Source organism: Silurus meridionalis, chromosome 11 (genome assembly GCF_014805685.1).
Source record: "Silurus meridionalis isolate SWU-2019-XX chromosome 11, ASM1480568v1, whole genome shotgun sequence".
Taxonomy (NCBI): domain Eukaryota; kingdom Metazoa; phylum Chordata; class Actinopteri; order Siluriformes; family Siluridae; genus Silurus; species Silurus meridionalis.
The window spans coordinates 11,052,128-11,063,862 of record NC_060894.1 but is presented as its reverse complement, the minus strand read 5'-3'; the positions used below and the strand labels follow the sequence as shown (position 1 = coordinate 11,063,862).

Below are 11,735 nucleotides of genomic sequence, written 5' to 3'. Positions count from 1 at the left end.
GGAGGCGGGGCGAAGCTTGTTGCTTCGAGAGGTGACGTTCGGTTCCCGGCGCATGCGCAGACGGGTGTTGAGAAGATGGTGATCATCAAGGAGTAGTGAGTTGAAAGTGTTCCAGTTCTAACTAGTTGTCCTTGTTTCTGGGCGCGTGCGCGCTGCTTTTCATTCAGTTGTTTATTGTACATAAAGCGTAATGTGGGTTTGGCATTTCAAACATACGTCCTCGTTCTTTTGAGTGTGTGTGGCTTGTTTTGAGAAGGTTGACTCGCGGTGTGAATGTGGATACCGGCTTGTTTTAAGGCCCAGTTTAGCCGTGTTAGCATGCTAATTCTGTCAGGAAGGAAGGAAGCCGGAGTAAGAGAGAGAGAGAGAGAGAGAGAGAGAGAGGGAGCTCGCGCTCTCAGCTGGCTAGCTTGGCGTCTTAGGGTCTTGGGGCAAACTAAGAGAGAACAAGATTAACTAGGTTTCAAGCTTATAAAAGCATAGAAATATATAAAAGTATCGATAGACCTGGAGTTTCACAGGAAATAAGACAGGCGAGCTGTCAGCGGGCTGTAAAAACGAAACTAGCGGTTTAACAGCTTCTCTGCTACTCCAGTACCATTCACATGATTAGGATTAAATAACAACAATAAAATAGACCTCTGTGTTTTTACGGGTTTTTTTTATTTCTTTCAGATTTTGATTGTTATTTACTATTGGATTGTTGAGTCATACTAAGGAAATGTAACACGCAATTCCGCCTTCCGAGCCGACACACCTCTCACTGAGCTGTGTGGAGAAACTGGTGATTTATTGTTATATATTTATATATATATATATATATATATATATAATGTTTAACACAATTACACAACTCATTTCACAGAAATCCGGATGTTCCCAAATTGGGCAAGTGGCTACAGTGCCAGAAACTAAAACCCCTCCCTGAGACATAAAGAAGAAACTTGAAGAGGAAGCAGACTGAAAAAGGAGCACATCCCCTCATTCTGATAGATTACAAACCATTACTATAAAGTGCTAAGTCTATATTATTATTATTATTATTATTATTATTAATTTGGATGTTCAGTAGGAGCTTCCTGTATTGATTGATTATAAATATCAGTGTATGATAGGAGTTATGTCCTAGATCACTTATCTCCTAGATCACATATTCTAGTTTCACAGTTTTTTTTTTTCTTTTTGCATGTGGCATAACAAAAGAGATTTACTTTCCGATTTGACTTGACCGAAAAAGATTGTGTATGCGTATGTATGATGGTTTCCCTAAATCTCCTCTGTAGTCCTATACGTCTTGGTAGGGCCAGCGTCTCTGTTGAAGTTTCCTGGAACGACTACAGTTTGCATGCTGTGGCTTTGAGCTTGAAAAGCGTTGACGTGGCTCCGTGGTCTGGATTTTGATTATTCATAAAATAAATAATCTCCACCGAGCTTTGTGATCAGAAAGCCACGCGTTTGCAGCGGACTGAGGTTTTGTGCATGTGTGAGATGGGCTTTTTGTTCACTGTCGTTGCACGGGATCGGTTTTGGAATAATGAAGTGGCTTTTCTACATGGCCTAGTTTTATTAGAATTCATGTCAAGTGATGAACGACCGGTTTATGTACCGTAGGTTACGAAATCTGGTCCGGTAGAGCCCTCATTCCTGCACTTTTTAGTGTAGTCCCTGTTCTGACACACCCACTATAACATTTAGAGAAGAACAGTGCTGTAGTTTGCAGGAGCTGGGGTTTTCCAGGACTAACCTGTGTTCTCTCTTCTCATGTTTAATATGACCTTGCCATACAAAGTTACTTGAACCATTTCCTCTGGACGGATGCTGTCACTGTCTGTATTTCTCATTACATTTTCTCTCTCTCTCTTTTTTTTTTTTTACACAGCCGTGTGATCTTGCCATGCTCAGTAGAAGAGGTGAGACAATTTCTTATCGCCAGTAATCTCAAAAAGTACTGATAATGATGTTGTAATAGTTTAAAACCAATACCGATGCATTTCTTGTCTCTTTTATTTTTTTGGTTGTTTTTGCCCAGTTCATGAACTTTGAAGTGTAAAAAGCAGCATCAATGCTCTTAACTGTAAATGTGCTGGAACCTGATTTATTTTTATCTTGTGGTTGCTAAAAAAAAAAAAATTGTAATAAAGCTTTCAGAAAAATGTGAAGAATCAATCAGAACACTCCTTATCAGATCTCTCACAGTCCCTTTGTGTAATGCAGGTTCTATTTAACAAAAAAGTAAAGTTGTGTGCAGTCAAGAAAGTGTGTTTTAAGACGCCCCGTGGCCACATGTCGGCCCTGTGCAGGATTTATATCTACATGCTCCAAGTGGAATGCTTGAGGGCCGAGCTTAATGGATTACAGATTTCATAGTGTAAACATTCCGCTACAATTGTATTTCCCTACTGTTTACTGCTGTGCTAATTTGCTAACAGTTGCCATGGCTGAAGTTGCACTTTGTACAAGTCTTTGTGTAAGTCGAGCCTGGTTCAAAAGAGCCTGGTTTATAATGTAATCTGTCCAGTATGCTTTGTACTACATCGAAATGAATCTGTTGTTTATCTCAAAGCAGCTGTCCATTTCTCTGGATTTCGAGATTTGATATTAACAAGGGCACTATTGTAGCACTAAATAAAAGAATGTATGAAGCAGGCATGCTGCACAAAAGTACATACTCCTTCTCATAATTATGATAGACCCATAACATTCACAAGAATATTTCTTTCTTTCTTTTTTGTATTTTATAACCTCAAAGCCCTTCATCTTGGACCTTCCACATGGATTTTATATGAGAAGCACCAGCTACAATTGCAAGTTTGAGTATTGAACTGATTTTTACTGAGCTGAATGCAACAAGCAGAATGTGCAGTTCAGGTTTAATAGATCTATCTGAATTTCAGCCTGATTGGTGCATGTTCTTGTAGCCTTGTCTTTATTTGAATGCCAGTCTATTTGTTTGTTTCTTTTGACCACAGATTTCTTTGATGGTTTGATGGTTGAATGACCTGATGGTGCAAATAATAGAGGAATTCCATGTTAATAGTCTCTAATTGTGTTTTTTCTTTTTCTTTTTATCCAACCAAACAGTACCAAGTGGGCCAGCTTTTCTCTGTGGCCGAGGCCAGCAAAAATGAGACCGGTGGCGGAGAGGGCATCGAAGTGCTGAAAAATGAGCCCTACGAAAAAGAGGGGGAAAAAGGACAATACACGCACAAGATCTACCATTTAAAAAGGTCAGCGAAGTGCTTAAAAAACAGCTAAACAATATATCAGCTAAAAAGGAGTTACCGTGATGCAGTAACTCATTACTCGTCTCACACCGAATCCTGTTATGTAATAAATGAAATATGTAATGTAGGAAGTATTTTTTGTATGATCTTTTAATTCAATTGAAAGAATAATAAAAAAATACACCATATTTAATTTTCTTTTTCTCTTTTCAAGTTTTTTTTTAACAGTTATTTTGCAGTTAAGTTGTGAAGCATTTTACCACAATTTCTTATACCAAATAAAATATCTAAATTTCTTATTTATTTATTTTTTAAAATTGGTTTTCATCCTATAGAACAATGATACATGATTGATTGTGAAAGTGGTCTAACAGCTGTTGTAATCCCCCCCTCCCCACAGTAAAGTGCCTGGTTTTGTGAAGATGATCGCACCGGAGGGGGCTCTAGTATTCCATGAAAAGGCATGGAACGCCTACCCATACTGCCGTACTAGTAAGTTTTGCCCTCGACCCATAAACACACACTTCTTTAACAACTTGCTCTCAAGCTTGTGTAAAAAAACTAAAACTACTCTGTTGCTTAGATTTTGATATGAGTCCCTGTGAGTTTTTGTGAATCTGAATAACAATATAGTAGATTCCATGACTGGTTTTGAAACATGCAACACTGTCCAGCTGATGACTGATTTACTTTTTTGTTCCTTTTTCGCCACATTGCCTGCTTGCTGCATCATTTGCTTCAGTTGTGACGGTGAGTAGTGTTCAATTTTACAGTCTGGCTTCACAGTAACAGTGGGTTGCATTGACAACAAGTCACTTTCAGTGTCTATATTTTCTTTATCGTTTTCTTTTAAAGGTGTAGATAATTACAGCATGCAACAAATTTATTTAAATAAGTTACTCTGTTTTTTATACAGTACTTGTGTATGTTACTGTACAGTACATCTTACTGTTCTACGGTTAAATAAGCTCTATACATCTCAGGATCAAACATAAACCTTTCTTTTGCAGAATGAATACATGAAAGATGACTTCATGATCAAAATTGAGACATGGCACAAACCAGATATGGCCTTCATGGAAAATGTAAAGACAAAACACACTGAACTCACAAATCTCCCCTTCCACTCTCTTCAGTGTTATTCTTTTTACTCAGTCTGTAAAATTTTAAACACATAATTTAGTAACTGTGTTTGTGTTCTTTGCGTTATAGGTACACAAATTAGACCCAGAGACGTGGAAGACTGTTGAAGTGGTGCCCATTGACATAGCAGATAAATCGCAAGTGGAGCCTGGAGTAAGTCCACAAATATCCAATAATGATCACTCATTGTTAGTCTAATTGTTATTTGTTAAATGTATATTGGATTGGGAGGAATTCTATAGAAAATAGACTAGTCCAGGCTCTACTGATTGCACAATGGTGTGATTATTTCTGAATTTTTATTATTTTATTATTTTTGAATTTTAATTATTTCTGAAGCTAACACACAGCAGGAGTAATGGTATACCAGGCCTATATAAACCCAGACACTTTTTATTCATGACTGTAAAGCTAACCAAGCATTGTAGGGAAATTGTACCTATTCCAAAAAAATGTCTAAAAGGGAAAGCAAAAAAAAGCTTTTTGTTTAGCAAAAAATCAAACTTGGGTTCTCTCCTCACCCCAAATGTAGTCATTTGGCCAAGGTTAGTTTGAGTTTAATGATTGCTTCTTTAGTTTCACACTCAAGCTGTGGGGCTATTTCAGCATGCAATAAAGGAAATAGGCAAATCATGTGCAATACCTTTTTTTGTAAATATATGCTAGCAATCTTTAAATACCTTCAAGTAAGATCACACAGACATCCTGGTGATTTTTAGCTGATCTTAAATACATTAACCTCGTATCATCTGTGAAAACTTACGACAGAAAAAGGTGACTAGAGCTCTGAGGGTTGCAGTATCTTCTTGCTTTGTATCTTTAATGACTTAAGTGGATCAGTTTTGGGGCAAGGTTAATCCTAGTAGCCATCTGTGCAAGGTATTCGGTGTACATGTCTTGAAGTTTAAAAGGTAGTGTGATGTGAATAGAGCAAACTGCACTCTTCTGGCATATGTTGACTGAGGAATCGCTATCTCTACTTTATCACTTATTAATGTTTATTAAATAATAAAAAGAGATGTTACTATGCATAGAGTTTAAGTTTACATATATGAGAAAGTCACAGATCGGTGTGTTCTGCAGGACTATAAGCCGGACGAAGATCCTGCACTCTTTCGCTCAGAGAAGACAGGCCGAGGTCCACTAGGTCCAAACTGGAAGGTGTGAAAAACTGCTCTTGTTATTCCAACAATTTTACAGTGTTTCTTTATATCAAAGTTGATGCACAGTAAATGGACAATTTAATAGAAACACCTGCTCATGCATGAGGGCAGCAGTTAAATGTGTAGATTAATGCGAACACGCATCGAGTGCTTCATCAGAATTGGGGGTGGGTGATGCTGAACATGATCTGGCCTAAGTATTTCAGAAACCAGTGTTTTTCCTAGGAGTTCTACTTGCAATAGCCTTTACACAGACTTTTCTTTAAAAAAAAGTAAAAAAAAAAAAAAATAAATAGTGGAGAAAACAAATTGTTGAGAGAGTTTAGAGAAAATGACCAAACAAGTTTGTGCTAAAAACACAATTGATCACTTAAACAACAAACAGCAGGAATACTTAAAAGTTGTATTAGGTCTGTTACCATTTCCCCCATTCTGAAGTTTTATGTAAACATTATCTAAAGCCCTTCACCTGTTTCTGCTTGATTTTATACAGTGTGTTACTGTAAAATGGTTGGCTGGCAGGAATAACTGAGTTACAAATCAGGTGCCCAGAATTGAGTGGTTGTGTTTATAGGAATAAGTGATATAACAGAATGTAATGACACTTAAAGATAATAGACTTTAAGAGCAACTAAGAAGTTCTCTAGGAGAATCTTTTTATCGTGTGGGTAGGAGCCAGTGCCCCTCAAAATTCTGTGCATATCAGCATGAATGAAATTTATTATGAAGCAGTTTGTATTCTCTGATCCATTGCCATCACACTGTTCACTCTTTAGTTCTCAATGTTGTTTAGGTTGCAGGATTTCTGAACTCATTTATGTGCTGGATAATTCTTTTTACTTTAAAACAGGCAGAGCTCAGTGTAAAGACAGACACTCCACGAATGTGCGCATACAAACTTGTCACCGTGAAGTTCAAGTGGTGGGGCCTTCAAAGCAAAATAGAGCACTTCATCCACAAAGTAAATATGAACACTCACTTGCCTATATTTCAAGTACGGTGTCTTCTGAAGTGTTATATGCTGTAAAAAGGGTTCTATATGTGCACTTTTACGTGATCGCATGTTTATCGTTGCACTCCTTGAGAATGTTAAACACACCGTAGCTGTCGTGTTGTTTTTGAATGAAAAGCTTTTGCCTTTTCCGCTCCTCTCTCTGCAGCAAGAGAAAAGGATCTTCACTAACTTCCACAGGCAGCTCTTCTGCTGGATCGACAAGTGGGTGGAGCTCACCATGGAGGACATCCGGCGAATGGAGGCTGAGACACAGAAGGAGCTAGATGAGGTCAGCCATGTGTGCACAGCAGTATTATTACATTTAAAAAGCACTGCAACCACTTTCATAATTGTATTATTTGGGTTCTTAATAGTGCAACATTATGTGAGTGCGGGAATTTATGTGGGTGAGCTCCACATTGTTGTTCCCGGGGTGGAATGACTACAGCTGGCTTCTACATCAACAAAACTCTGCCGACTGAAGCCACTGCTAATAAATTCAAGAAGCAGTCCTAGTGTGGCCTGACTCAGCTGCTGATTAGGGCCTGATGGTACATATAGTCAGTGGTTAAGGTGGCTGTCCAGAAGCAGCATAAATCCCATGCAGTTTGTGTTTTGTCTGCAATCAAACTCGGTGCTTACTAACCATATTCAATCTTCAATGTTGAACCTTAGCTATGATTGTATAATTTGGGGATTTTTTTCTTGTTAGACCCATTGTTATTTATCCCTGGTTATGAATTTTGCAAAATTTCAAGCCAGGTATATGATACTGTGTGCTTAATCATTTAAACCTCCTTCTTTTCATATCAGGTCCTAAAAGAATGAGAAAGGTGCACTTTTGTGCTTTAAAGGACATGCGGATCTGCTCAGTATTGTTTTCTTCTTCTGCTTGCCACTGGCCACTCTATAATATTCTCTATTTTCACTGTATGTTTTTGTTGAACGTAGCCCAGCACAAAGAAGACTGGTAATTGGCCCAGCTTCTTCCTGTCAGGCTGTTAGGAATGCTATCCAGCCGTGTGGCCCCTCCAAAGCCTGACGCATTCTGTGATCATTTTCAGCACACAGCCAAGGAAAACCACAGACTTTCCACTCCTTGGGAAATATTGATCAATACTCTCTCTTCCAAGGGCCCAAGGCGTAGTCTGGTATTGCTTGAACTCTTAGCAATAGTTTTCCAAAAATTAATAGGTAATATTGATTCTCAGATGGTCAACTTTTAGTCTCATTAGTCCCATTCTGTTATTATTTTAAGTTTTACAAATGGACGTTTTTTCCCTCCTGTAAACGTGGCAAATATAATGGAGTTGGAGTCGAGGTACAAAGCCATAATGTTGAACAATTTGTTTCTCTGCTACTGTACCTCTGCCAAGTTTAAACTGTGCTGATTTTGCCTAATATTTAATCTGATAGTTTAGTTTGGCTTTGTCTCCCAGGCCAAGACCTTCCAACTGCGGATTCGACGTTAATTATAATGCTGATGTAGTACTCCCCTTTCTGTAACCCTTTCCTCTTTACCCTGACATGAGTGTTAAACCAATGTGACTGTATTGTGTGTGCTAATGGTTTTTCTCTTTTGCATGTAGATGCGTCATAAAGGCAAATTAAGAGGCACAACAGCAGCTGAAGATTAGGGGTTGGCCATCTGATAGGCTTACAGGTGTAATGAGATCCGTAAGTTTGCCGGGACTCATGGTCTCCGTGTATTGTGTTCTCATCTCATTCATTGTTTAATGATTACATTTGTTTTCAAGCACTGTCTCCATTTAGGTTCACCCTCAGCAAGAATTAGGAATGCATCAAGACACCCACTTACAAGAAGGGTGTCCAGAAAAGACTCTGTGATGTTTTATGATTAGTCAATGCAATGATAATTCTCCAGACAAGGCTTAAGGCAGCCAGCCATGTTGGAGGGTTTGCCAAGGCCAAGAGAACCTGCACCACCCAACATGACAAATCAGAACCAGCAGTCTGAGCTCATCTATTGATGATGGTTTCAAAGAGCACAGACAAATCTGGATCAGGGACCTTATAAGAGAACACAAGTTCTTAGTCTCGTTGATCACAGTTTAAAGATTTCAGTAACATAACGCCGATCCAGCTCATCAAGATCTCATGAGCTGGGAAAGCTTCAGAATGCGTATTGAAGAGGGAAACATTTGGACAGAGTACTGAAATTAACGTTCATTGAGTTATACATTTTTGTTCTTACTTGTGAACCAGAATGGAGGCAGTCAGCTCTGTGCCACCCTCTGGCTACTAGTACATGGTGCCAAGCATATAAACTAACAATCATTACATCTTCTTAACACTCATAGTTTTGTTCCACATTCGGGACCTTGTGGCCTCAACCACATTTGTTTTTTTTTGTTTTGTCTTCTCCCCCCAATCTCATATGTGGAGAGATGATTCTCAGCTCTGGCAGAGCAAACATTTTCTGTCTGAAGGCTCACTATACTAACTGGTTCTCGATTTCTTATAAAGGAATGATCTGTTTGGGTACATTAAACTGGCTGCATACTTAATAATCTGCTGTTTCTCTTTCCTCTGTTCAGCTCTTCACTTCACTTTTTCAGCTTACAAAGTTTGTCTGCTACTAACCGTTCATTACTAACCAATATTTTTTTTCTTTTTTTGTTTCCTGTGCAAAATCAGAGATGTTTATTTTCAGCAATCTCTGAGAATATACATTTTTCTCTTTGAGTGAGCTCATTTTGCTCACATAGCAAAAGATAGAATGCATATAGGGCATTTTTCCCAAAGTGTACAACAGTGCCAAATTCTGGTAATGCTGAAAATAGGTTTAACTGTTGTCCCTTACTTTCAGTCATTTTTCCCTACACATTATTCCCCTTTCCCCTTCTCTTTTCTCTTTTAGCTTCGTAAAACCGGTCAGGTACGAGGCACCAGTGCTGCTCATGAGCAATAAGTCAACACCGAAAGAATCCAACTGCAATTTTTTTCCAACGAAGGAATGACGACGCGACACACAAGCAATGATGGCCTGTGGCGTGTTTGAGTCCTCCAGCAGAATAACCGTCCTAAATGATCAGTAATAGCCATTTTACTTAGCACACCAAACAGCCTCACACTGACAGAGACTCTCATCTATATCTACTTGCCTATAACGACTTTATTGGAGAACTTGTGCTTCAGATTATAAAAATAAATGGAATATTTTTTAGAAGTAATTAATGTTTAGTGATATTCCTGTAAGCTTCACAGCAGGCATTGGACCAATTTTAACCCTCTGATATGGCAATATACTGATTATTATTTTTTTTTCTCAAGACCCCCTCAACATTTTCTTTACTCCTCAGATAATGCACTTATGTCAGCAGGATTGAGGTGTTTTTATTTTTTAATATGTAATAATCATGGTTATATGTTTAGCCCGTTATTTGGTGGATTTATTCGCTTTGTCTTTGTTTTGTTCTCGAAAATATTATGCTGTTGCATGAAGAGAGTAATCTGCTGTTAGCATACTCTCTCACACACACACACACACACACACACACACAGTTTGTCATTTCGTCACATTGGGTAAAACACACACAGACCACAGAAGCTCTTTGGTTAGTGGTTTTGCATGAGCGTAGCTATGCCATGACAGAGCAAGAGTTTTTTTTTTTTTTTTTTTTCCTGGGTTTTGTTTCATTCTCCTATATGTTTTCCCCTCAGACTGGAGAGCTTCCTGTCCTGAGAGGGGCCTCCGTCCTTGGCTCTGAGTGGAGTGTAGATTCAAGCAGTTTATTGAAACTTTGATTCATCCAACCATTCAGAATACCTACCAGTGCAATTACTGCTGCTTTTCTTGAGCTCTTAGAGCTAGTGGTATGCTGCTAGATCTTGAATGTCCAAGTGTTCTTTGGTGCTGGTGGAAATGCTAAATCATCCAATTGTCCTAAAATGTTTTAGAGCACCTAAACAGCAAAAATGACTTCTAAGTACCATGCATGTATGTTTATGCTTCATATTTAGAGATACTACCTGAAACGGGCCTTCTTTGCAAACCTCGTGTCCACTTAATTTCAGTCTGGCATCTTAAATCCCGATAGCCAGCGTAGCAAAAAGAAACCAAAACAAACCGAAAACCCCCAGTGGTTAGCTTCCTTGCACTGGTGACACAAGAGACTGACCCTGCTTTACAGGGTTTTTTTACTTTCTCTATGTGCTTTAAATAGTATGTGTACAGTTTTCTATCATAAAAACTTTAAAAGATTTGTGATATTACATTTCATTATATTTACAGAAAGGTGAGATTGAGACACGCATCTGAACATACATTTTAACTGTAGATATCCGGTTTTCTATTTTGTAGACTGTATAGTGAACCTCTGGGTTTTCTGAACAGCTGAAGGTTAGATTTCAGAAGCAAAAGTGCACCTGATGCTCTGTTACCCTCCCAACTGTCTCACTTCTCCCCCTATTGGTATATAACCAGACATTTATTGAAAGACATGATTAATTTGAAGAGAATATTTTTGACACAATCAGTTACTCTGTGCATTCTCATATTGTACACCCCCCCTCCCCATTTTTTATTTTTATTATAATTTCTTAAAATATAACAAGCAGACATTTTTACATTTCTCTGTTCTCTGAATGTTGAATAGATTGCTGAAGTTGGCAACATTTCTTTTCAGGTTTTGTCACTAGGCGAGCGCCAGCTTCAGTGCCATTAACTGTTTTGCTTGAATGCAGAAACTTCTCATTTGTTTTTGTGTACCATTTAAGCACAGAGAAAGCCATGAGAAAATTTTTCGAAATCAGGATTGAACGGTGCACTGTACGTGTGTATCAGAAAAGCTTTACATGAGACTTCAGTAAGCAGTTACTACCATGCAGTCACAGAGTTACTCGTCAACTATTCTGTTCACTTGTATACACTGAAACACTCGTTGAATAGCTGGAGAGAGGGAACATGAGGGTGGTAGACATGATGTATGAATTTACTGTATGTATACTGTAATCATGTGGTCACGTAAGATATGTAACTTTCAGGGGAAATATCAGTGAATGTACAATTAATGCTTTTTTTATTCATGTTACAATTGGATAAAAGTCTAAATAACGAAACTGAATATGTATAAATACTGAATAAATTTCTCAAGTCTCTTTTCCCAATTTTCACATGGATCTTTTTTTGTGTGGGTGTCTGTGTGTCCTCGAGATGGCGCTGTGTTGCTGTAGCAGACAGCCTCATTC

At 38.3% G+C, this 11,735-nt stretch overlaps 1 protein-coding gene across 3 annotated transcripts; it reads left to right on the top strand.

Moving 5' to 3' along the window:
* Positions 1-11,654, top strand: pitpnb (phosphatidylinositol transfer protein, beta). 3 transcript variants are annotated; one of them, XR_006927300.1, is made up of 12 exons: positions 1-95; positions 1,880-1,910; positions 3,082-3,227; positions 3,625-3,716; positions 3,967-3,974; positions 4,235-4,309; positions 4,437-4,520; positions 5,451-5,528; positions 6,381-6,491; positions 6,691-6,813; positions 7,476-8,201; positions 9,406-9,458. XR_006927300.1 is itself a non-coding variant. In XM_046860838.1 (12 exons), the coding sequence occupies exons 1-11, from the start codon at positions 76-78 to the stop codon at positions 8,159-8,161; spliced, it is 816 nt and encodes a 271-aa protein (XP_046716794.1). In that variant the 5' UTR covers positions 2-75; the 3' UTR covers positions 8,162-8,201; positions 9,406-11,654. The 3 variants fall into 3 exon arrangements, 2 of the variants coding, with proteins under 2 accessions (XP_046716793.1, XP_046716794.1); XM_046860838.1 differs by having other exon boundaries at positions 2-95; positions 8,114-8,201; positions 9,406-11,654; XM_046860837.1 differs by lacking the exon at positions 7,476-8,201 and having other exon boundaries at positions 9,406-11,654.
* The last annotated feature ends 81 nt before the right edge of the window (positions 11,655-11,735 follow it).